Source organism: Harmonia axyridis, chromosome 5 (genome assembly GCF_914767665.1).
Source record: "Harmonia axyridis chromosome 5, icHarAxyr1.1, whole genome shotgun sequence".
NCBI lineage: Eukaryota > Metazoa > Arthropoda > Insecta > Coleoptera > Coccinellidae > Harmonia > Harmonia axyridis.
In genome coordinates this window covers 33,821,089-33,848,694 of record NC_059505.1, presented here as the reverse complement: position 1 = coordinate 33,848,694, position 27,606 = coordinate 33,821,089, and the positions used below count along the sequence as shown (strand labels likewise).

Here is a 27,606-nt window from a genome sequence, read left to right as displayed (position 1 = left end):
TTGTGGAAAAAATTAATCTGTCATAGACCTTCGTTCATTTCACGGTCAGCATAATCGGCTTAGTGAGCAAGCAATTCGTGCAGTCATTGATCGTTTGTGCACTAAATTTACTCTTCTCAATTCAATACCAGTTACAAGACGAGAAATGTACCGAGGAGAATATTGCTGCTGTAGTGAGAAGTGTTGAAGAAGACGCTGAAATGTCGATACGTCGCCGATTTCAACTTGTTGGCCTTTATCCTTCGACTGAGTGGATAAGTGTGGATCTTGGCTGACGTGCCTATAAGATACAGCTCCAACAAGAATTAAAGCCAAATGACCATCGTTCACGAAGAATTGTGTCTACTGTCCGGTGTACATGACGCTCAACATCAAACTGAGGTTCACGTCTTTCTCCCCGACGTTGTCTAACCCTTCTTCGGCCATCATGTGCACCCAAAAGTCATCATGTGCATTCCAAAAGACCTTATCCGGCGGTAAACCGTTCGGACAGTTACAGGATAGCCTTGTTCTCCTAACCACTACTCATCAGCCAAAGATCGAGTAGTCGCAAATCGGTATCTAATAGCCATAAGACCTAGATGTCGTTCTTGAATTTCATTTGGGCCCCATCGACGTTCAGTGCCTCTTTTTTTTCGATTTTGGGCATTATCAAACCTCGTTTGACAACATCTCATAACAGTGGTTGGATTTCTGTTCGTACGGTTAGCGATTTCTCAAAATGACAACCCCGCCTCTCGTAGACCAATAATAATAATAATAATAATCGACGAAATAATGTTTATCAACCAATTCAAAAAAAACTACAATATAGACAATAATTCGGATACATTCTTAAAGTATGAAGAATTCGGAAAAATAAACTTGGGGAAACTCAAAAAAGCTCGGGGGAGCTTGTCCTTGAGATGTCTTTCAAATTGACTTAGCTGGCGATAAATACCGCGTACACGTGCTCTTGGCATTTTAACAACAACTAAACATCGTCTTTGAATCTCCTAGAACAGTTGGTTTGATGTAAAGTTTGAAAAAACTTGCAATAAACAAAAATTGTTTACATGAAAAAACGTTCACGATTTTTGTCTCATAATTCAATCATTTACTCCTTGCTATACTTTTCATCTTTTACCAAAAAAATAGTCAAATTTAAACAGCTCCTTCTGGGTGTTGCAGTTTGTTTGTCAGTTATAATTCTAACAATATCAAATCATGACTTCTCCAGACTGAACTAAACTCAATCTTGAAATGGCTTCTTTACAGACGAACGGAAGCAGCAAAATAATTGGGATCAGAACCACAACTCCGAAAGAATTTAAGGGGCCAAATGAAAAATTTTGGGAAGGATCTTATATTATTTTTGATCAGGTTTCGATTGCGTGTTTGAAGATGATGCCTCCATTCCTTCTGATGTGAAAGAATGATGTCGTGACAACAAATATCGTGTCTGTTCTATCAGAAATTTAGTTTTATAACCGGAATCCTCAGCGATAAACAGTTTTATAGCTATAATTCCGATTATTACGTCGAGGTACAAAACGACCGAAGAGTTATAGATCGGAAAGAATTCGTAATGATAATCTATATGAAAGGTTATGTCATAAAATAGTGATTTTATGATCTTCATACTTGAAGTGGCATTGAGATAGGAGTATCCAATATAAGTTGAAGGATTCCAATTATTTTTGATATAAAACTATATGCCCAGATAAATATACTGACACAAAGAAATTGCAACACCCAGAAGGAGCTGTTTGAATTTTAATTTTTTTGGTAAAACATAGATAGTATAGCAAGGAGTGAATTATTGAATTAAGAGAAAAAAACCGTGAAAGTTTTTTTATGTAATCAATTTTTGTTACTTGAATATTGAAGTCGTTTTTTGCAAGTATTTTAAATTTTACAACAAACCAGCTGTTCAAGGAGATCCAAAGTCGATGCTTAGTTGTTGTTAAAATGCCTGGAGCACGAGTACGCGGAATTTATCGCCAGCTAAGTGAATTTGGAAAGAAGTCGAATAATTGGTCTACGGGAGGCGGGGTTGTCATTTCGAGAAATTGCTAACCGTACGAACAGAAATCCAACTATTCTTATGAGATGTTGTCAAGCGTGGTTTGATAATGCCCAAAATCGAAGAAGAGTAGGCACTGGACGTCGAAGGGGCACAAATGAAGTTCAAGATCGACGTCTAAGACTTATGGCCATTAGAGACCGATTTGCGACAACTCGATCTTTGGCTGATGAGTGGTTAGGAGAACAAGGCCATCCTTTGATTGTCCGAACGGTTTTCCACCGGATAAGGTCTTTTGGACTGCAGCATTATCGACCCCATCTTGTGTTACCTCTGACGGTTGAGCATCGCCGGCAACGGTTACAGTGGTGCAGAGAACGTCAAAATTGGGATGTGGAATGGCATCAGGTCGTCTTTTTTGATGAATCTCGATTCATGGGTGCACTTGATGGCCGAAGAAGGGTTAGACGACGTTGGGAAGAAAGACGTGAACCTCAATTTGATGTTGAGCGTCATATACACCGAACAGTGGGCGTTATGATATGGGGTGTTATTGCACATGCAAGTAGGTCACCTTCAGTCTTCTTTCGAGGTAACATGTCAGCGCTGCGTTACCTTCAGAAATATTGGAGCCATATGTTCTCCCTTACCTTAACCGGCTCGAGAATCCAATATTTCAGCAAGATAATGCCCGACCTCATCTTGCCAGAGTAAGTTTAAATTTTTTCGAAGCGATCCAAGTGAATCTTTTGCCATGGCTGCCTAGATCCCCCGATCTTTCGCTCATAGAGCATGTTTGGGACATCATGAGTAGAAGACTTGGAAATTTACCCCAGCACCCACGGACTTTGGCGGCTCTGAGACATGAAGTACAGGTTGCTTGGGATAGTATTCCTCAAGAATAAATAGGCCATCTCATTGCATCAATGGCGAGACGTGTTGGGGAGTGTAAAGATAATCAAAGATAATCAAATCGGTGGACAAACACATTATTAACAAATTCAACATGAAAATTTTGAACCCCTCATTTTTTTCTCCAAATTTCAACCATTTACTCCTTTCTTTACTATCTATGCGTTATCAAAAATATCTGAAATTTAAACAGCTTCTTCTGGGTGTTGCAGTCACTTTGTCAGTTAGTATATCTCCTAGAATATTTGTCGCAGACTCCTCAAATGAAAACGTTCTAATTTTTGAACTGACTGCTGAAACGGCATAGACCTACCTTAAGAAAATGCAAAGTCATACTTCATTGTTTACCACCGGAAGGTCAGGGTGAGAATGAACTTCTCAATGTTCAATCCCTCGTCTACACTTTCATTGACACACTGGACAAATTCACCTGCTGCCATCTGAGTAGAGCGTGTTACTCTGAAATATTGTTGATTTTTACAGATAATATCAAATTTATTCAAATAATTCATGATTCTGTTATGAACAATCCTTTCAATGATCTTAGAATACACGATCAGTACTGAAATCGGTCTATAATATGTTATATCATCTATAGCATTCTTCTTGTGAATAGGCGTTGCAGCTGTGATCTTCAACCTCGTCGGGAACCTACCAGAAGCAACTGACAAATTCACGAAATGTGCGAGTGGTCTTGCGATACTTGCACTCATAGCTTTTACCACTCTCGTAGACAAGTGATCCAGTCCAGTACATTTAAGTTCATAATTGTCGAAATAACCTCCTCCTCGCTAACTGGATAGAAAAAAAAAGTTCCGTTCAACACCATATTAGATGTGCAAGACAATGACCGAACGGGTCCAAAATATTCATCGAGCGTAGAAACTGCCACTGATGAAAACAAAAGTGCCAAAAGCATTTGCGACTTCTTGCGGTCCCGATATGGTAACGTCATTGACACTTAAATCAATTTTTTTTAACTCAAAATTTTGCGTCCAGTAATAGTTTCAACCCAATTCCAAACCGTTTTGTTTTTATTACTAGAACCTTCAATGAGATTGGTATTATATCTAGTATACTTGGCTTGTATTAGCAATGCACCATAATCACACAAAATTTAAAACTTAAACAGCTTCTTCTGGGTGTTGCAGTTTCTTTGTCAGTTAGTATTTAGTATATCTCCTAGAATATTTGCCGCAGACCCCTCAAATGAAAACGTTGTAATTTTTGAACTGATCTCTGAAATGGTATAGACCTTTCTTAAGAAAATACAAAGTCATACACCATTATTTACCACCGGATGGTCAGGGTGAGAATGACCTTCCCAATGTTTTCAAGGTCACCTACATTTTCAACACTGAGTAATCATAGTATAGTTATACCATCAGAATAACATCTCCAACACCTTTAACACGATTCTCCTCCAGTTTCAGACTTCAGTCAGCAGCTGGGCCAGCTGTACGAGCAGCACGCCGAGGAGCTCCACATGCTGGTGTCGAACTTTCGAAAACGGAACGGCGAACTCAGGAAGGAGAGGTAGGTTGGACGCACACGCCTCTGCCCGATCCGATGGCTCGATATCACGGCTGGAAGTTTTACCGTAATTTGACAAGTTTTACGGGGGAAAGTTCAGTGACGGGAAAATTGTGGAGGATGCCTGGGAGTTCCGGGAAAATTCAGTTAGCGTCCCTCTCCTTGCGTCTTATTTTCACGCCGTGTGGATTCAGTTACGGACGTCCGTCGAAGAAATGAAACTCGGGGGTATGAATTCATCTCGAGATCTTGAGATTTGAGGCCGATCGGGGATGAAAAGTTTGTTCTTGTTATTTTCGGTCTGTTGGGTTTTGAGTTGAAATCGTCATTATTAAAGATGGATTATAAATAGAGAGTAATGATCTGACTGATTCCTTTACCAGGTTAGATTCGAGTGCATCTTGAGTTTCCAGGATGGCATCTATCTTTAAGACTCATTCCAACTAAAGTGCATCTCCTTTGTTTTATCTTTGCCTTAGGCTCCACGTTGGCCAGGCTTTCATCATTATATAAAAGCTGAAGATTGTAACGTTACAATTGCCCATGAGACTCTAAAGACTAATTTCTAGGGGTGGTTTGGCTTATTTGGCAACAAAACTCCTACCCAGGTTTTTACAAATTTAACAAAATTAAAATATACAAAGATCGATCCTTTTCACTCTAAACAAATTATATTTAAATAAAAACTTAACTTAAATCGGTTTTTATTGAATTACTCTGCTATTAGGATGGAACCTCTTCTGTAAATCATTTTCAGCCTTCTGAACAACAGATCTTATCAGGAAGCTATAGTACTCCAATTCCCATACAGCGAAGTTACAGTTATAGGAACTAAAGTGGTTTAACGTACGTAACGGGTGTTTTTTTTTCGAGGTATATAACTTTAAGTTGGCATTACTGTTCAAGATGGCGACCGATTTAACAGCTGTCAAGTGATTTTTTCTTAGTTTGGTATGGCAATTCATCATGAATAGACTCACGCCTGAACAACGCTTGCAAATAGTGCAATTTTATTTGGAAAATAATGGTTCTGTGCAGAATACGTATCGCGCACTACGTCCATTTTATTTTGTTTAGCGATGAAGCGCACTTCTGGTTGAATGGCTACGTCAACAAACAAAACTGCCGCATTTGGAGTGAAGCTAATCCTCAAGTGTATGTCGAAACACCGTTACATCCAGAAAAACTGACTGTTTGGTGCGCTTTATGGGCTGGTGGAATCATTGGTCCGTACTTCTTCAAAAACGATGATGGCCAGAACGTTAGAGTCAATGGTGATCGGTATAGAGCCATGATTACTAACTTTTCCATTCCTGAATTGAACAACCATGATGTCCAGGAGCTGTGGTTCCAACAAGACGGCGCAACATGTCACACAGCTCGTGCCACAATGGACTTATTGAAAGACACGTTTGGTGACCGCCTAATTTCACGTTTTGGACCTGTGAATTGGCCTCCAAGATCTTGTGATTCAACACCGCTAGACTACATTCTGTGGGGCTATGTAAAGTCATTGGTCTATGCGGATAAGCCACAAACCCTTGACCATTTGGAAGACAACATTCGCCGTGTTATTGCCGATATACGGCCACAAATGTTGGAAAAAGTCATCGAAAATTGGACGTCCAGATTGGACTACATCCGAGCAAGCCGTGGCGGTCATATGCCAGAAATTATATTCAAAATGTAATGCCACAAGATTATCTTGCCGATAAATAAAATTCATGTCAATCGACTAATCCATCGTTGTTTTATTGCAATTTAAAGTTCAATAGCTCTGAAAAAACACCCTTTATTTCAAAAAAGTATCTCCTCAAGTATTGTAATAATTCAGATACAACATCTATACTTCCAGAAAGTAACAACAGAGACATACCTACCTTTTGAACTGTATGAAGAACTTCGTATTCGTATAATACACACCTTGTTTATTACATCTAAGAAAATAAGTTTCAAGTAATACACCATAGCCAGGAAAAAATAATCATAATTCTAGTCACTACAGATCCTGCTGAGAGAAGTTTTTCAAAGTTAAAATTGATTGAAGCCTACTTGAGAAACTCGATGAGCCAACGCTTATATAGCCTCAGGTCAGCAGTCCAGCTATGGGATTCAAGCTAGTCGAAGAAGAAAGTAGAAATTGCTTCAACTCTCACAAATTGTGTTGAATTGTTGAACTAGAACTTTAAAGGACTGGTCAGCTGGAAAAGCAAATTTCTGGGTAAGCCAGTTTGAAACCCTCATAAAATGACTGTTTTCATATCAATTCTCAAATATTCAGAAAACTAATTAAATAAGTGTTTTCAACAAGAATGCATGCTGCTAACGAAATTCAATCTGATTTAAATGAATTTCCATCAAGACCGAGTCAATCCAAAATTCAGTCTATCCAACAACCGTGAACTGCGGAGATAATTCAGGATTCACGATATCAGAGGAAAGGATTAAAGTCAATACAGAATCAGAATCGAATAACGTTGAGAGATAAGTCCAGGATTCAGCCAATATCACAAATTCTCATTCGACGAAGAGAAAATATCCGGAACAAAGGAAATAAATCTGGTATTATCTGAAAAGTCTTTGTTACTTGAAGATACGTATTCTTCATTTATTGAATGTCTGATTCACCTGAGGAGGAAATTGAATGGCTGGGATATATCGTAATAGAGCAACGTTACGAAAATTACAGTTCAGCAGGGTTGTTACACCAGAAATTGCAACTCCTTGCTTTTATAGTTCATTGTGATCCTTCGCAAGAGAAAGATACCCTAGAATTAAAAATAACGAGCTCACGTGCTACTTTTTTTTGCCATCCTGTACAATGTAACGGGACGTTTTCTTTTTAACTAACTCTGAGTCATTTTCGGTCTTTGTGCTGAAAATGAAGTCCAACTATTTAATACGTGAGTTGCTTTTATCTTTCGGGAATTGTCAACTCTGATGACTGAACGTCAAAAGCTACAGCTACGTCACTATCGTGAAGTATGACATGTTCAGTGTAAACGTACTAAGATATTTTAGCGCCCCGGCAAAATAAAATTTTGCCGCCCTGCTTTACCTAATTGATATGAATTTTCGTCAAAGGAGCCTCTGTTATTCTTCTCAGGCATCATTTCAATTTCATATGAAATCATATTTTTTAACTTCAAATCTCCTTGTCAAATTTATCAAACGACGTTTTGTCGATTTCATTAAAGAACGTCCTGCGTTGTTTGAAAGTACGACGCTCTATTTATACGTCTATAGTAAAAAGGGGACGTAGTTCTGGAAGGTGCAAAAAGTCTTGTTTTATTAACTGACTTTGCTCCCCTAAAATTTAGCGCCCCGGCAAATTGACCGATATGCCGCTCCTGGTGGCGCCCCTGCTCAGAACGTTTTGACATGCGATAGCAAAATTTTATAAGCAGTGACTTGAGGAGTTCTTCTGGACTTTAGGGGATGAAGCATCAACTGGAACCACTGGTTATCGCGGGTATAGTGAGTTCAATCGTCACCGTTTGCTCAGGACGGGATGTCGTGAAGGCAGTTCAAAATCAGTTATTGCGCTAAAAAATGTCGAAGCTGTGCAGAGACTGATAATGCAAGATAGTCTTGTCAATCGCAGTGCTGCAAAGAACTGCTCGAAAAATTCAATAGCGGTGCTTCAAAAGACGTTTATAAGATCATGACTGGTGACGAATGTTGGATATTTGAATATGAACCCGAAACTAAACAAGAGTCTACTGAATGGATCTTCCAAGATTAATTAAATCCAATAAAAATTGTTCGTACTCGAAGCAAATGACCAGTATAGAAATTTATGCCAGTTTACAATGCGGTAAAAACACTCGTTACAAAAAAAACAGATATCGAACATATAGTTCTGATTAATGTTAATCATTTCACTGATCACTTCACAGAACTGGAGTTGGCGATCGGGATCATCTTCATTTAGTTCCTGAACCAATGGAATCTTATATGGATGGAATTCATCTTGTTTCAGGATTTTTATGATTGTTGTGCGTGAAACACCAGATACTCCGGACAATTTCCTAGTACTCAAGGTTGGATCCATTGCTACATGACCTAGGACTGCCACGTCCCTCGCTTTGTCTCTTTCATGCACCCTCTTTTTGTTTCCGACTTAACCAGTAGTGTCAAATTTAGAAACCCGTTGCACAACGTAAGCAGCGGATACATTTTTTCCAGCATGTCGTTCGTTGAATAAAGCCACTGTTGTTCGCGCAGAGTCGTTATTCCTGAAAAATAAAGTTTCCAGCCTATTTTCTACGGAATACACCATTTCAATTCTACTACAAATTCACAATCGCTTTGACACACTTGTAACGTTCTCGAACATTCACAATGGACTGAGGTGAATCAAAAACATGGTCCTATACTTTTTTAGACAAGAAATTAATACTTGTTTTGGACAAGAATATCAACAACATAACTACTAAATACCTTTGAAATGTGTCGGATACGAATAATATTTTCGAAATAAATTCCACATTACCTATTCCACTGTTTTCGCTGTTACTTCATTATCGATGGATATTTTGAGCTGAATTTTGGGGTTAGATAGTACTAAATATGATCTTCAAAACTAGTTATCGCAACACCCCTTTTCCTTTTTCAGAATCAAGAAGTTATTCCCAATATATTTATATGTGTTGTTTGCGTGTGCATGATAATTATGCGAAATATCTCACTAGTGGAGACCACCATCACTATTTCAATAGAAATCGAAATTTTCTGGAAACGCCCTATCAGAGATTGAATATTACCAGGAAAAGTTTTAATTCATCGTCAATTTTTTATCCATTAAATTCATCTCGAAATTACCATTGTCAAGATATAGCATCTATGTTTTCATATCCGGACACCCTGTAAAATATAATCGATGCACCAAGTTCTAAGTTAGAGATATCGAAAATGTCGAATATCCAACACTCTCAAATCGCATAATACATAATTATCTCAACTATGCAACCAGGTATCCTCCACTCAACCCTTACATCTTACCAAAACTAGACCCTTATTTCGGTATTGGTCTTACGGTCAATATCCGATATTACTCGGGGAATATCCGAACCGAAGCCGTTGCGAATACTCAACATACTTCTTGTTTTCCTCAGGGCAGCCTGCCCAAGTTCCCTTTTTCACACTTGGGAAACCCTCCTTCAAGAAGTTGATATCGATTCCCAAGCCCTAGGTGAGATTGGTTCCATCCTGGGCCGTCAAGTATCGCGGCCGTTGCTCGAGAGGTCCTTCCACAGGAAAATTCAATCCAGGAAAGTGTTTTCCCATCGGGAAAGCTACGACGTCATCATCACCAAAACCGAGGAAAAGCTTGCAAAGGTGAGTAATCTTATCTAGAAAATATTCGTCTGGAGTATAATGCTATGCATTCTATATGAAGGTTTACCATTGCGAGAAACTCTTTTTATTACTACTCTTCTTCGGAATGTAATGTGGAGAAATAATAAATATATTATTCCTCCACATTACATTCCGAAGAAGATCGAAAGTAACAATAGTTACTTTCGATCGCCCTGACAAAAAGCTACTAGCAATAATACTTGTTTTAGTCATTGTACATTCACCTTCGGACTTCGTGCAGCCGGGAATATATTTTTTCGGCAACCGTCCGGGAAGTGCTCACTTCCCGGACGCTTTTTCTCTGAGAAAGTAGCATTTCCCGGCCTAGTCCGGAAAGTACGTACTTCCCGGACTAGGCCGGAAAAGTATCATAGAATCCATAGCAACCGAGATAACGGCTGACAGTTCATATGAAATTAGTTGTCAAAAATTTGCATGTTTTTTTATCGCAATCGCAATAAAATATGGAAAGCAGCAGCGATAGTGTTATCTTACATGGTTGCCGAAAAAATATTGTACGCAACACGCCCGAAAATGGTTTTTTTGGACTCACAGACTTGTGAGTCACTTCCCGGACGCTTCTTCTCTGAGAAAGTAGCATTTCGCGGCCTAGTCCGGGAAGTAAGTACTTCCCGGACTAGGCCGGAAAAGAATCATAGAATCCATAGCAACCGAGATAACGGCTGACAGTTCATATGAAATTAGTTGTCAAAAATTTGCATGTTTTTTGATTGCAATCGCAATAAAATATGGAAAGCAGCAGCGATAGTATTATTTTACATGGTTGCCGAAAAAATATTGTACGCAACACGCCCGAAAATGGTTTTTTTGGACTCACAGACTTCCAGGACGAGCGTAAGCGAGTCCTGGAATTTTGTCTATTCGTCCAAAAAAACCCTATTTTCCGGACTTGTTACGTAAATTACTATATTTATTTATTCATTTCATACGTAATGTTGGATGAGGTTGGTTAAACCTATGAACCCAATACTCACAGTAAATCCAAAAATAACAATCGAATTAGTAAGTTGTTTTTAGAGATGAGCGATATTTCATGAACTGTTAAATCACAGTGATATCAGAATTTCACAGGTAGTCACAGTTCTGCAAAACGAATAGAGAGCGTGACGTGATCACAGTTGGAACAGATCATAGATCGTTCCAGGGCATATCACCGTCTGTATCATAATTTATTATTCTCGCATATACCAGCGTTGTATTCCTTGTTGCAATTGTAAATTCTGAAGCCAGATATTTCCATCGATTCTGAACCTTTTTCGAATAGCATAATTGTATATTTTTTATGACAATCCCAACATCCGTCGTCAACGTCATCGGCTTTAGATAGTATTTTTGTAGGACGTATTGCCAAGATTTTGCTTCAACTGTATTTTTTCCCTTCAAAAAGCAATATTTTATCAGCACACGAAATTTTGTTGTTTTCTTCTTTTTTCAAAATAAAAGTAGCTACACTCACGACGCAATATTTCATGAACTAATGGTCGGACTGAACTTCTGACACGTATCGTTTGAAGGTTGGTACTAAGTAAAAATCATATGGATTTAATACTAGCACTGCCATTTGTGCATCAGAACAGGGACTTTTCAATTGGCCTAATGAATCTACTACTTTGCTGTCTAGTAAAACAAACTATTCCTAGACTGATTCCAAGGATTTATTATCAAAAATTCATTGAAAGTCCTTATTATTATTATATAAGAAACCAAAGCTTCAAAATCTACCTCTGAACCTCCGTAGAGGAAATATTTCTCGCATACACGTGATGAATAAATAATCTTTTTCTCACCTAAAAAAAACCTCAGCCCGAATCCTGTCTACTCAGGGCGCTCAGGTGCCATACTCGTTTAACTCTCTCTCTGCTTTCAGTGCCGTCAGGATTATAAGAATGCTTATGTGGCGTACCTGTCAACCCCAACAACGGAAAGCCTGAGTTGTTATTTCAACTGTCACAACGCTTACATACAGCAGCTCCACGCGACGAACGGGATGCTGGAAGCATACGGCAGAGAAACATTGCCGACACTTCTGCAAGTGAGTAGAATATTTTTATTCGAATGGGAATTTTGGGCATCTACGAAGATTTAATCTTGTGAGGGACGGAGATGGAGAATTCTCAATTAGGTTTTCGTAGTAGTTTATTGGGTTGGAATGGAAGGAGTTCATGATGTCTGATATGGTGTTCTTCAAAAATTCGAAAAAATTGTTACTCAACAGGGTGTTCCTAAATTGGAGATACAAACAAAAATGATGATTCTTCGGATCATTTTGAGAAAAAAGAGAGCTATAAATGAGCCCGCAAACTCCTTGTTTTTGAGGTACAAGGTGCTAGTTTAATTTTTTTCAAAGTTTCTTCCTCATAGCACCTTCCCTTCACAAGATATTCAACTTGAATTTTGCATATATATTCCAATTCAAATATTTGATCTCATGATGTTATGGTGTCTCAGCAGTTACTAAGGATATTCACTTCTCCAAATTTGATTGTTTACAAAGTCATCGAGGTGCTTCATCGCTGAAAATAATGCAATGCGAAAAATCGTCTTCCAAATATTGTTTTCTAGTTCCCAATTGGCATATGATCTACGCATTCCATGGTCAGCTGGCTTTGATTCTTGTGTCAACTGAAAAGTGCAAGATACCAGAGCAGTAAGACGTACTTTATTTTCTAAAGGATAATACCTTAGGCTCTGAGTAGAGTCATATGTGCTTGTACCTGCAAGTTTTTGAGCTTCGCTCACTGGCACCTGGGCAGATACCAAGTGAGAAAGATGATTCAAAATACGAGCCATTTCACTCATTTTTAAATTGTTCATTTTTATATGTATTTTGTCGATTTCCATTGTTCAAAACTTTAGTCAGACGCTTTAGAGCTCAACGGGAAATACGTGAACATCACTAATTTTCAAATGGCTGATTTCCATATATTTTGCTACCTACGATAGAATACAATTTTATATTCTAACTGACAAAGAAACTGCAACACCCAGAAGGAGCTGTTTAAATTTTAATATTTTTTTGGTGAAACATAGATAGTATAGAAAAGGAGTAAATGATTGAAGGTTTTTTCATGTAAACAATTTTTTTACTTAAATATTGAAGTCGTTTTTTCCAAATTTTTCGAATTTCACAACAAACCAACTATCCGAGGAGATCCAAAGTCGATGTTTAGTTGTTGTTAAAATGCCTAGAGCACGTGTACGCGGAATTTATCGCCAGCTAAATGAATTCGAAAGAGGTCGAATTATTGGTCAATGGGAGGCGGGGTTGTCATTTGGAGAAATCGCTAACAGTATGAACAAAAATCCAACTACCGTTATGAGATGTCAAGCTTGGTTTGAAAATGCCCAAAATCGAAAAAGATTAAGCACCGGACGTTCAAGGGGCACAAATGGTTGGTTAAGTGAGCAAGGCAATCCTGTAACTGTCCGAACGGTTTACCGTCTTTTGGACTTCAGCATAATCGACCTCATATTGTGGTACCTCTGACATTTGAGCATCGCCGGCAACGATTAGAGGGGTGCAGAGAACGTCAACATTGGCATATGGAATGGCATCAGGTCGTCCTTTCTGATGAATCTCGATTCTTCTTGGGTGCACATGATGACCGAAGAAGGGTTAGACGACGTCGGGGAGAAAGACGTGAACCTCAGTTTGATGTTGAGCGTCATGTACACCGTACAGTAGGCACTATGATATGGGGTGCTATCGTACATGCAAGTAGGTCACCTTTAGTCTTTATTCGAGTTAGCATGACAGTGCTGCGTTACCGTCAAGAAATAGTGGAGCAATATTTTCTCCCTTACATTAGCTGGCTCGAGAATCAAATATTTCAGCAAGATAATGCCCGACCTCATGTTGCCAGAGTTAGTTTGAACTTTTTCGAAGCAAACCATGTGAATATTCCACCATGGCCGCCCAGTTCCCCCGATCTTTCGCCCATTGAGCATCTTTGGGACATAATGGATAGAAGACTTGGAAATTTACCCCAGCCCCCCCAGACTTTAGCGGCTCTGAGACATGAAGTACAGGTAGCTTGGGATAGTACACCTCAAGGAGGAATAGACCATCTTATTGCATCAATTCCGATACGTGTTGGGGAGTGTATAGATAATCGCGGTGGACAAACACATTATCATCAAATTCATTGAAAAAAAATGTATACTCTTCGTTTTTTTTTCCAAATTTCAATCATTTACTCCTTGCTATACTATCTATGTTTTAACAAAAAAAAATTGAAATTTAAACAGCTCCTTCTGTGTGTTGCAGTTTCTTTGTCAGTTAGTATATATTTTGTAGAGTATTACTCCGAAGTTATATCAAAAGCGACAGACGCTTTCCATGAATCCAAAGGTATTACAAGTACATGGGATTCTACTCAGAGCTTAAGTTTTTATCTTTCAGAAAATAAGTTATGTCTTACGGCTCTGGGATCTAGCACTAGAATCTTCTAAGGATGGAGATGCAAAATACGCCAAAGCGTGCAGTAACATTTGGGCCTCAAATGTTGTGCGCGCTGACGAATTGATATTCGAAACTTCTTCAACACTTTCACATACAGGTGCAATATTTTCGGTCGAGCATGCATTTCGATGATGTATGGGCCTCAAGAAGTCAGTAAGAGATCCATTATTTTCGAATTTTATCACTGTCATACCCATTGTATGGTATGATGGACGATTATGTCTGCCCGTAATGCGCGAAACGTACTTACAATACAATTTATTTGCATAAGATACACAAAGCATCTTACAATTTTTTGAATTTTTGTGAAATATATGCAATATTTTTGATACAGAATCGTTATTTACTACAACTATCACAACAGAATCATGAAATTTGTAGTAAGTTTCCACAATTTTCACACGTTCAGCAGTAGATGAACGATCCATATTGTTGAATGACAAGCATAGGATGACAGTTCTGTTCGATATACCAGGCCAATTGGAAAGTCCCCGGTCTACCATAGTAAAACATTTTTTTGGCAAAATTCGATTTTATTATACATACATAAGTTGCCTTCGAGGGCGATACAGTGATTATAGCGATCTTTCAACTTTTCGATACCTTTTTCGTATTACGCTTCAAAATAGGCCTCAGTTTCAGCGATTACTTCTTCGCTGAATTTCTTTCCAGCGAGCATTCTTTTGAGGTCTTAGAACAGGAAAAAGTCGCTGAGGGCCAGATCTGGCGAATACGGTGGAATTCGAAGCCCAATTCATACAATTTTGTCATTGTTTTCATTGATTTGTGACACGACGTATTGTCTTTATTTCATCTTTCAAACGATCCAATAACGCTACATAATAATCGCTGTTGATGGTCTGGCCCGTTTGGAGGTAATCAATGTATATTATACCTTGCGCATCCCATAATACTGATGCCATAACCTTGCCAGGATTCGGTTCATCGTGTGCAGTTCACTCCGCTGACTGTCAATTGGACTCCGAAGTGAAATGAAGGAGCCATGTTTCATCCATTCTCACATATCGACTCAAAAATTCAGGTTTATTGCACTTAAACAGCTCAGAATCATTAACACGTTGTTGCTTTTGATCGATTGTGTACTTGCGTGGCAACCATTTTGCACACAGCTTTCTCATGTACAAATATAAGTGAATGATAAGATGTAGACGTTCAGATGATATCTTCACAATGTCTGCTATCTCGATCAACTTCACTTTACGGTCATTCCAATTTATTTTGTGAATTTTTTTGATTTTTTCATCGGTGACAGCCTCTTTGGGCGTCCACTGCCTTGAGGCGTCAGTAAGAGATCCAGTATTTTCGAATTTTTTCACTGTCTTACCAATTGTACACTCAGATAGACGATTATATTGACCATAATCTCTCCGTAATTCCGAAACTTTCCTACTATAGAATCATTATTTACAATTATTAAAAAATTTTCACAAGTTTTCACAATTTTTACAAGTTCAGTAGTAGATAAACGATCCATATTATTGAATGGCTAACATATGATGCTTCGGATGACTTATGTCATTTAAAAAGGGAAACCCAATAGTTGAGATGATGTAGGGACTTAAAAACAAAGTGTGCCATAAAATCACTTTCCTATACTCTAACACGAGCTCCTTACATCCTGAAACCTAAACACTTCAGGTAAAACAGGCAAAACGGCAAGAACTTCCAATATATCACGTTCAATCAACTCCAACAGTAACACAAGAATCCTCTTCAGTCTTTAAAGCTAAAACCCAAGTTCAAAATTAAAGTGGGCAAGATTAATTCAACTCGTACAGACCACTTTCATTCCGAGTGTCTTCTGATGATACTCTGTGATTAACCGGCACATGTTAATGAGAACATAAAGCTCATACACCACAGACTCGAAACTTATGCACTCACCGCTCTCGCAATATCCTTTCAGGAAAAAGTTTTTCCTTTGTGGTTAAAAGTTGTCTGTGGTTCATCTAAATTGCGTCGGGAATTGACGTTGAGTTTCGGTTTATTTTGACTGACTTAATTATTTCGACAGCGCTGAACTCTCCATTGGAGGTGCAGGCAGAGGCATTGTCCTCATTTCACCAGTATTCGTTACAAGGTTCTCGAAACTGCGTTGTATTCTGAATGAATAATGTTGCGAAATTATGAGACATTTTGAATGGAATAGAAATAGATGCTTTGTTGTGATGAGGGGAAGTCGGGGATCTAATTTCACATCGTTCAGTTCAGTCATCTCGAAAAATGTTGACATTAATCTATATCTAGTTGATTCCTGTCAGAAAGGACCAGTCAGTAGCTTAATTGAAAAATTTTCTCTGAATGATTTTTCGTATTTTGTAAAATGTGACCTCCTGAACAAGAAGATCTGTGTCTAACTCAATACTATGTCTAGTTTTCGAGATAGAGGTTGTGGAAGTTGGCAAATGTGATTTCTTTAAATATTTCTCATGAGAAAACATCTATGATCCATTATGAGTATCATATGAACCATTACTGAGAAAAAATTTGTGAAATTTTCCGAATATCTGGAACAGAAACCAAAATATACCGAAATATTTGAAACAATCATTTTTCGGCAACCGTCCGGGAAGTGCTCACTTCCCGGGCGCTTTTTCTCTGAGAAAGTAGCATTTCCCGGCCTAGTCCGGAAAGTACGTACTTCCCGGACTAGGCCGGAAAAAAATCACGTCGTTTATGTCATTGTGAATATGAAAATCTTGGTAGGTGTATTTTTAATAAATGCAGTTGATCATTACCATAGCAACCGAGAAAACGGCTGAAAGTTCATATGAAACAATTTGCATGTTCTTTGATCGCAATCGCAATAAAATATGTTTCGTCTCATTGATTTGTTATTGTACACGGTTGCCGAAAAAATATTGTACACAACACACCCGAAAATGTTTTGTTTGGACTCACAGGACTCACTTCTAGGACTCGCTTACGCTCGTCCTCGAATTTTGTCTATTCGTCCAAAAAAACCCTATTTTCCGGACTTGTTACGTAAATTACTATTTTGAGGAACGCCCTGTCAGTCGAAAACTGATTTCTTATGTCTTATTATTTTTTCGAAAACAGAGATCAGGGGTCCTTGAAGATTTTTCTCTTCTTCTTTCTCTTATAGTTCTTGAGATGCTACCAGTGAGCTCTTCATCCAAACAAAATCTTTTTCATACTTCCTCTTCACCAAAAGTTGACGACATATATCTTTATTACGTCTAAAATGAAACAAAATAACTAGAAAGAAGTAAATTATGTAGGTAATAGTTTCCTTTATATTGATTTAAAATTAGCGACCTATTCAAAAGAGAATATGAAATTGAATGGATAGCTCAGTATTCACCAAGTGGTCAATGCTTTCTTCTACACCACACCCACATTGTGGACTTTCAATAGAATGCCATTTGAAGAGCATACTATTGCAACCACCATGATCAGTCCTGAGGCGATTTAAAATGCACCAAATTTTCCTAGGAAGATTGAAACCTGGATCTTTCTCTCAAGAATCAACGATTGGACCTTTGTTGAAGACATTACAAGAACTCCATTCCGTACGCCAAATTTCTTTGTCACTTTCATAAGATTGAGGGAAAGTATTAATCCATAAAGGTTTGCGTGACTTCAATCTGGCAATTCTAGTATCTGGGATGTAAGATACAAAATAAAATAATTTCGGGTAGAAATTGAATTTATCCCAAGATTTCTCGACTGCAAATTGTCTATGACTATGAGGCGTAAGTATAAGTGATAGCACTGGTAACCAATATGAAGGTGTATATCTAATATTTCCACTTATAATTCTCAAAGAAACGTTGAGCTGTGCATCAATTTGATGAACATGAACCAAACAGAACAACATGATTCAGCAGCAGAAAAAATCAAAACAAAAGCTGCCGTACGAAGAGTGCTGACATCAGCACCCCATGAAGAACCAGCTAATTTTTTAAGAATATTATTGCTCGACATCAATTTCATGCGTGAATTTTTCAAATGAACATTGAAATTCGAAGGAGAATCAAGTTCAAGTTCAAAATATTTGGGAGTATAATTATGATTATAATAATAATAATAATACTCGGTACCCTCTATTCATCTCACCCTAGTTACAACCATACGGCGAAGGGTACCGATTATTAAAGTATCAATCGATAATAAATTAGTAGGTTCCCATCACAGAAGAGGCAGCTTATGTCTTCAAATTTCATGTTTTGGAGCTACCTTATTCGAAGTGCAAATTTTTGTTGATAATTGATTTTAACGTATGGAAAAGTGTATCTTCATTTTCATAGAGACTATTTGAAGAAACATCAAAGCTTATAGTGTGTTTTCCTATCAGTCATCAAAATATAAAAGACAACCCTCAAACTAACATATGGCGCAATTAAGGTCGAGCCCACAAAAACGTTGAACATATGTCCTTCTACTTTATAACTCAATAAATATTAAGCGATCGTATTTTATAGAAGCTTACACTCTTATTTTTATTGATACAACCTTTATTAGCCATTTTTTCGACATTTTTCCATTTTATTAATATTGCTTTGTCTACTAAATCGGATTACTCTACCTCACTTCCCGATCAATGAAAATCAGGACCTGCTATAAATAAACTAGTGTATTATCAGGGTGGAACCCACATTCATCCTGACGCTTTTCCTCCTTACACGGAAATCCCATTTCCACCAATAAGAGTTGATGTTCACTTGACATGTTTTCCTAAGCTTCCTGTTGTTCTTGAAGTATCGGATTCTGTCCAGAATCAGATGTCTCCTATTTCTCTTCTCCTTCCTTTTTTGCTCTCGAAAACTGATCTTTTTCCAGATGACATATTGGCCGGAAGGATGTCAGGTTATGGTTCGGTTATTGTATGTCATGTTGGCCAAACGTGTCTCAAATATCCGATGGATTCTTGAGATATTTTTCTCTCTTTCTTTCATTGAAATGATTCATTTATAAAGGGTGTTTTTTTTTCGAGGTATATAACTTTAAGTTGGCATTTCTGTTCAAGATGGCGACCGATTTAACAGCTGTTAAGGGATTTATTCTCAGTTTGGTCGGCAATTCATGAATAGACTCACGCCTGAACAACGCTTGCAAATAGTGCAATTTTATTGGAAAATGAAATTGCCGTTGTTCCCGATTTTCATAAGCGAATTTTGTTTAGCGATGAAGCACACTAAATTCACGTTTTGGACCTGTGAATTGGCCTCCAAGATCTTGTGAATTAACACCGCTAGACTACTTTCTGTGGGGCTATGTAGAGTCATTGGTTTATGCGGATAAGCCACAAACCCTTGACCATTTGGAAGACAACATTCGCCGTGTTATTGCCGATATACGGCCACAAATGTTGGAAAAAGTCATCGAAAATTGGACGTCCAGATTGGACTACATCCGAGCCAGCCGTGGCGGTCATATGCCAGAAATCATATTTAAAATATAACGCCACAAGATTATCTTGCGGATTAATAAAATTCATGTCCATCGAATAATCCATCGTTGTTTTATTGCAATTTAAAGTTCTATAGCTCTAAAAAAAAACCCTTTAGAAATATTCGTTTTTCTTCTTATGGAAATCTATGAAATGGACTATCCGTTTCAAATGATCATAATACAAAATGGTAGGAGAATATTACGTCAATGGGAAAAATTGAACCAATACACAGCGATGCTATTTTATGATCAACCCACCCTAGGTTTATCACAGCTTGGAACATCGAATTTTAGTTTCATTCTGAGTTTTCCGGAAGTCACTCCACTTAATTAGAAATTGCGGTTTTTCCTCATTAAAAGTTCTTCTTAATTATTCATTTTAGATATAGGGTTTGCTTAAGTAACCCCCACTCTTTTTATACGTAGAATCGACTGAAATAACAAAAAATATAGGTTCTACTTTGAAAATCTTGAGTTTTGATGAATTTGAGTTGTTCAAATTATTTCTTCTGATAGACACTGTTTATAATACTACGTATTTGCAGAATCGAAAATGATGAAGGTTTCTTCGACAAAAACTTTTTCTGCAGAACATAATTTTTTTCATAAGTATTAACTCATGAATCGTTGAGTTTTTACCAAAGGTATGGCATATCGAATATACTGGGTGGGCCATTTGAAATAAAGAAGCAGTAGTCTGTTTCTGGTATAACCGGAAATTGTAGGGTTCTGAAAATATTTTAGGGAGAAAGATCATTGTCTCAAACCCCAACATGCAAATTTTCAGTACAAAATTATAATCAGTTTTCTATAAAATCTATATAGGCTATCGCGGTGAATCACCCTGTATATTGCTTCCCTAATTCTTCCCATATTTCCCTTGAATTTTCTACGATTATCAGAACCAAATTGATAGAAAATTTCACTTGACTTTGTTGTTTTATATTTACTAGCAGAATCTCAACTCATCTATCAATTCTTACGAATAAATTAGATAATTTTTTTCGATATTCTGCTTGAATCTTTGATGCTATCAACATGACATTTTTACGAATTATGAAATTGTTATTCTATATAACAAGATGTTTTATAAACTCCATGACAAACTTTAACGGAGTAACGATTAAATGAGCAAATTTGAATATTAGGAATCTGATATTTTCCTAATTGTGGAGTTTATAATAAGCAAAATATTTATTATTTTATGTAGCTACCTGCTGAAATCCAAGGTTTGGCAACTTTTGCTCTCCTAGTGTCATCGGTTGATTCACGTCGTTTGGCGCGCTTCAAGTTTGTTTTTTTAATATCTGATATATTTAGATATTTATTTCAATATATTTTGAGTTGATATGGAACTTGATTCACTATGGGACATAAGAGGTGCGTTTTTGTGGAGAAACTCGCGAATTGAGTGAAATATCGTATCACTGATATGTTTTCATTTCCACGAACTTCATGATAGTTCATGTTGGGGACAAAATTTGTCTACTGAAAATGAAATATGCTCCCTCTATCTATGTTTATCCCTCTGAGGGTTGTACAGTCAGAATTGAATTTGAGTCAAATCGTCAGCATCAGTAAATCAAACAAAAATTCACGTCGGCACAAAATTCGAAAATTGCAAACATCATGACGAAATTGGGGAGTGATTTCTTCAGGGAATCAAGATTCAAATAACCGTCTTAAGTTATTCGACCTCTAAAAAATGTACTTAAAATGTAAAGAGTGCCATACACGACGATTCTTTTTACAGTGGAATAAAAGAAGCAGAATATCACATTCATTTTCTTTCAAGGTAATCTATCTTTGTTTTCCTTCGTCATTCATTCAGGTGGCAAAATTTTCCTGAAAAACACTCGGACCTTCACATCGTACTTTCAGATCTGAAAATATATCACTGAGAACTTCCGCTTACGTTATCTGGGATGGGATAAGACAAACGATTACGTAGCCTCAGCCGTGACAGAGGTCTTATAAATACTGGATGAGGACTGTTTCCAGGACGTTGAATGATAAAGGTTTCGACGCTGGTTTCAATTATTTCACAGCAGTATATCATGGCAGTATTTTCTTATTGTGGAGGGAATTGGAAAAAAGCGTTATAGCCACTCAAGTTATTGCCGCAATTATTTAAGAACGTTTTGAAGGCTTTGCTGGCGTCAGAGTCATACTCAGGAAATGTTAGGATTAAGTCTCAAAACTAAGGAGTGTTTTATAGTTTCTATTTTTTCACTATCAAAAATTGTAAACCAACAAATGAGGTTCACGTCATATACCCTCGCAGTTTCGAACTTATTTCAATTTTATCTTCAAAACCTATGGTTCTATTAAATGTTAGCATTTATATGATTTCCTGTACAAAAATAGAAATAGGTAAAAAAAATCAAAAGAAGTTTATTGAAATTTTTTCAACTTAAACAGCTCCTTCTGGGTGTTGCAGTTTCTCTATCAGTTAGTTTATCTATATACTATGAGATCTTTTCTGGTAAACAACTTAGTAATCCAGGACTCAATAATCTCCAATAGGAACCACCAAAAAAATCCGTTTCGTTTTTTCAACTCTGCATAAAAATATCATACTCATGTACAAAGTAATAAAATCGAAAAAAAAATAAACACGAAGTTACAGAAGATAACATAACTACTGAATTATCTTTATAGCTGAATGAATTTTTTTCCCTCTTGTTTTTCAACGTTACGTACACAGTTATGAGGCTTGAATAACATTATTTTATCTTTACAGGAAATGGAGGAGATTTATACTGACGTGTGTTCCAGTTTAACGGATTGTATACAGCAAGGAGCTGAAATTGTTGCCTCCAGGGTGAGTGTCATTGCTTTTAGTCTGATTGAAAACAGCAGACTTCAACCACTTTACGCATGAACGATTCCGTTCAGGTATCAATAGGTTTTGAGCTACAGCCGTGAAACATCAATATATGTATTTTTTGTATCATTTTATGGGGGTGTCATTCATTAATGAATTGGCAATAGAATTTGATCTCGAATTCACTTTTTCTGTATAGCTTCAATTTTATATAAATCATGTTTAAATTAATCAATAAAATCCGTGCATTTCCCATAGTAACTGCTTATTGATAAGTAAATATACCCTTGACGACGTGGTATAATCGTTTTGGTGTTTCGCCTCCTGCCATATTGTGATCATTTCCATAGAAACATTCTTGGACGTTCGCCAAAAAATAAAAATCAAGCTCAGTGAAATGTAATTGAATTATCAAAATGCAGTGCTTTGGTTATAGTTATTGAAATTATTCGTTATATAATCGTAACGAGCGAATGAACTCGACAAATCGACAAAATTCTGGATCATCCAGATCGGTAGTTGACGGTAGCCATCAACTAGCGTCAAGTTGTGCTAGTATGTTCGCTTATAGGGAAACCAGTGTTTCAGATTTTCGTGTGTAACGTCAGTCTGCTCTGCGTTGACTTAACATGTTTCTGCCTTAATTCCCGCACCCGCTGAACATGCTCTCACCGAGTAACAATCTAAGATCTAAAAGCCTTCGAAGATGCTTACCACTGCGAAAACACTTGGAATTATCCAATTCTGTCGTTCAAAATTCCATGTAGGTATATTATTATTATTTGAACTAGGGTCGTTTTGGTTCGGTAAGCCTTCCGGGAACTGCGACCATGTAGATATTTTGTTCTCTACCCTACTCATTTATGGAAACCCAGAGAGGTCGTCAATGGCGTTAATAAAACTGACAACCTCCTTAGGGGCCTTGGCCGTTACCTCTCTGGTATCCAGGACCGGCTTACCCATATGAATGGTTCAGCCAGCCAGCTCCGGACACTTGCATACGATGTGTTCGGCTTTTTCTGCTTCTGATCCACAGAGCCTGCAAGTCTCATCTGCTGACTTTCCCATACGTTACAAATGATTTTTGTACTGACAGTACCCCATCAGCAGCCCCACCATCACCCGAAGCTCGGCTCGTGACAGGTTCAAGAGCTTTTTGGCGTAGGTAGGTGAAATCGTCACGAATTTCTTAGCCTGAGCAAGTTTGGGAGTGTTAGTCCAGTTAATTTCCTGTTTTTCAACTCCCATAGCTGCACCGCAGCTTTATATTGGTCTTTTCCTAGCCCACAGAAAGGCTCAGGTCCAGCAGGTGTTAACCTTGATGCACTTTTTGCAAGTTCGTCAGCTTTTCCATTTCCTTCAACCCCACAGTGCCCTGATACCCATAGTAGTCACTTTATTGACTCTGGCCAGTTGCTTTATGGTGTTACGGCAGTCCCAAGTCAACAGAGATCCCTGGCAGCACGATTCCAGGGATTTCAGCGTGGTTTGGCCGTCCGTGGTGATGTAGATATGCGCCCCCTTGAGGTTCATTTTGAGACACTCCTGGGCGCAGACATAAACAGCCAGTATGTTCGTCTGTAGAACCGAGGGCTCACTTCCCAGAGCTTTAGAGATCCTCAGTTTAGGTCCATATATCCCAATGCCAGTATCTCTCTCTGATTTTGATCCATCGGTGAAACCTATGGATGACTTTTGTCCAAACGATTTACGGAACTTATTGCACTAGGACGGTCATTTATAACCGTTTCAAAGGGCGTTTCAAAATCGAAAGTGGTTGGCATAACATCAGTTTTGCCAAGAGGTTTGAATCTAATCGATTCAGTATCCTCATATGTCCAACTCAGTTTCCAGGTAGGAGCTTTCCATTAAGGGAAGTTCTCATTGCTTCCAGCAGAATACATTTCCTCATATCCATGTAGGTATAACTCGGTTCAAAATTTCACAAACAAAACGGACATTCGGACAACTTCAAAGCCTCTTACCTTGAAACGAACGCCCAAAAATAGATTCTACCTACATAAATATAAAATGATACACTTTTCTTCGAATTCCCTCAAACTTCTTTCCTCTAGAAGATACTAGAATATTAGAATATTCTCTACGTTGCTGAAACTTCTAAAATTCCCTGGCTGACATCGACTAATGGTCTTTTCTGCTTCCAAGGCACATAGCCTCCCCACCTTTCACATTATATAAACAGTTCGACATACGAAGAATAATTGGAATTGACGTGAGTATACACCAAGCACGAGCATGAAGAAGAGGGTTGGGCGAAAAATGAAAACTATCAATAATTCATGACGTGAATTTCAGCTTCAGTTATTTTTAATACGCCCTGCCAGGTATGGGGACCTTAGCTTCGGTCTCCTGCATCGAAAAGGGAATAACTGAAATGTTCTAATTGGACGATTTCTGCTTCAAAGTAGACGTCGCTCAAATTCGTCCACTTTCCAAGTAGGTAGTATGTGGGACGAAGATAATTTGGCTAGAGAACGCTTCAATTTTTTTGGTCCTGTTCGTTTAGGAATTTTTATAAGCTGGGTGATTCACATTTCCATTTCAGGATTTGTACACGATCGTTTATATACAAATAACCCTGGTATTTCAAGGGAAGATGGGTTGAAAATATCTTCCAGTTAGTGATAAAAGCAGTCTCTTCGCCTCTTTCTAGCCTCTTGTGATTTCCTTCGAATTTGTGAATCGAAATGAGCTCCAACTCCATGTTGTTTAGGATAAATTTATTTACAAAGGCTGAAAGCCATTTCTAATGGGAATATGAGAAGCCATTCATGATCTTCTCTAATTACTTTCAACAAGTTTTTGAGCATATTTAAACCTTCGAAATTATTCATCACTCGGCCTCTTTTGCCATTTAAGATAATGAGGGGGTTGCCATCCAGCAGATGACAGTAGGTAAACAAAAATTTGCACAACATTATGTTTACCTCTAAATATTAGGTGTACTACTTTTCTTCCGCCTTCTTTTTTGCAATAGATGGCTGTAGCGGTAAGTGATTGTCGAAATAAATAGATCGTAGATGTAAGCTTAGGTATTTGTAAGCATAACGCCATCGAAATATTAGTCGATTTGTGTCTGCATCATAAGGTTATTTTCGATTAAACATCTCAGCTTACGAGTCAAATTCTCGTCATTTGCGGAAGGTTTTAATTTTCTGCTGTAATATGAAGAAATCTACGGCTGGGACTCATCGAATGCTCTCAAATGCCTATGGTGAGTCCGCTTTTAGTGAAAGAACGTGCCGAGAGTGGTTTCAACGCTTCAAGAACGGTGAGGTATTACTTGATCAAGACTCGTGACAAACGCAACAAAAATTGACAGCATCATTGGAAGTGACGCAACAAGCCATTTCAAAACGCCTGAAAGTCATGGGAATGGTTCAGAAACAAGGAAATTGGGTGCTGTACGAGTTGAAGCCGAGAGATATTGAACGGCGTTTGTTTACTTGTGAACAGCTGCTTGCAAAACAAAAACGGAAAGGATTTCTGCATGCCGCATTGTGACTGGGGACGAAAAAGAGGTTATTTACGATAACCCCAAGCGCAGAAAATCATAAGTATATCCACGTCAACTGCCAAACCGAATATTCACGGTTCCAAGTTCATGGTCAGTATTTGGTGGGACCAGCTCGACGTAGTGTATTATGAGTTCTTGAAACCGACTAAAATAATCACAGGCGATCGTTATCGAACGCAATTAATGCGTTTGAGTCGAGCATTGAAGAAAAAATTGCCGCAATACAACGTGAGACATGATGAAGTGATTTCACAGCATGACAATGCTCGAACCCATGTTGCCAAAGTGGTCAAGACATACTTGGAAACGTTGAAATGAGAAGTACTACCCCACCCGCCGTATTCTCCAGACGTTGCTCCGTCGGACTATCACTTGTTTGGATTAATGGCTGACCATCACTTCCGGACTTATGAAGAAGTAAAAAGATGGATCGATTTGTGGTTCGCTTCAGAAGATGACCAGTTGTTTCAACGCGGGATTCATACGCTGCCGAAAGATGGGTGAAAGTTATGTATCATAAATGTATAACCTCTTTTTTTACAATAAAGCCTCGAATTTCGGAAAAACGACGAAAGCAAAGTTGTACGCCCATGTAAGACAATCAATACCTAGGTACTAATGTTTCTCTAGTATCCAACAGAAATATTATCTGGTTATTATCTCCTCTTGGACATAAAGAAAATCCATTTTCTTGTCGAAAATTCAAATTTTCTTATAGATTCCTTAGGAAATAAAGCTTATCTCCTATCTCAGAAGAAACTTGAGAATATAACTGATATAACGAATATTATGCACAAAGTTTGAACACTCTATAGTTCTCCTATCAAAGTTATGAGCCTCGCAAAAACGGGACTCTGTAATATGAGCAATCCTGTATCTCAACCTCACCAATTGGTATCTAAGTCACATTCGTACTGTTGTCCCATTTAACATCAACATCCTTACAGTCGTTACAAGTTCATAAAACTCAAATCATTCTTTGGAACTATCATATATGTTTCACTAACTAGAGCCCCATTAATAGTCAAAGTTTTAACACTCGCAGAAATACGACTGCCACAAACTACCCCGTTCCGAAATCTGAAACATATTATGACCACTGTGTTCAGCAGACCGCGGCAGTTATTATCGAAATTATGCAGGTTTGGTTCTATTGTGCATTATATTGCTGGCTGATATGTAGTGCCATCCTTTGATTGTGTGGCTTTGATGTCGATTCCCGTTCATATTCAAGGGTTATCAAAAACGACAGCAATTAATTTACATCCCGATTATAGTCGTGATGTGAAATAGAGCTATATCGGGGTCGTACTCTACATTTTAGTATACAGGGTGATTCGTTATCTGAGAGGCTATAATAGCCTTGGGGATCTTTGGTGTTTTGGCTTGATTTGTATGTACATTGATTGTCTTTTATATTTCGGAAATGCATAGTAAAACACAGTAAGTAAGTGTAGAACTTTGCTTCCATCGTTTTGCAATTGATAACTGTAGCGGTAAGTGGTAGTCGA

General features: G+C 37.9%; 1 protein-coding gene across 12 annotated transcripts in view; it reads left to right on the top strand.

Moving 5' to 3' along the window:
- LOC123680682 overlaps nt 1-27,606 on the top strand; it is a 194,503-nt gene that overhangs the window by 91,762 nt on the left and 75,135 nt on the right. For all 12 annotated transcript variants that reach the window (XR_006747551.1, XR_006747552.1, XM_045618712.1 and 9 more), the window contains exons 3-6: nt 4,345-4,453; nt 9,568-9,790; nt 11,700-11,864; nt 22,474-22,554. Coding sequence is in view for 10 of the 12 variants with exons in the window: in XM_045618712.1 (XP_045474668.1) it covers nt 4,345-4,453; nt 9,568-9,790; nt 11,700-11,864; nt 22,474-22,554 (578 nt within the window). In the remaining 2 variants the exon portion in view is untranslated. The remainder of the gene's footprint in view (nt 1-4,344; nt 4,454-9,567; nt 9,791-11,699; nt 11,865-22,473; nt 22,555-27,606) is intronic.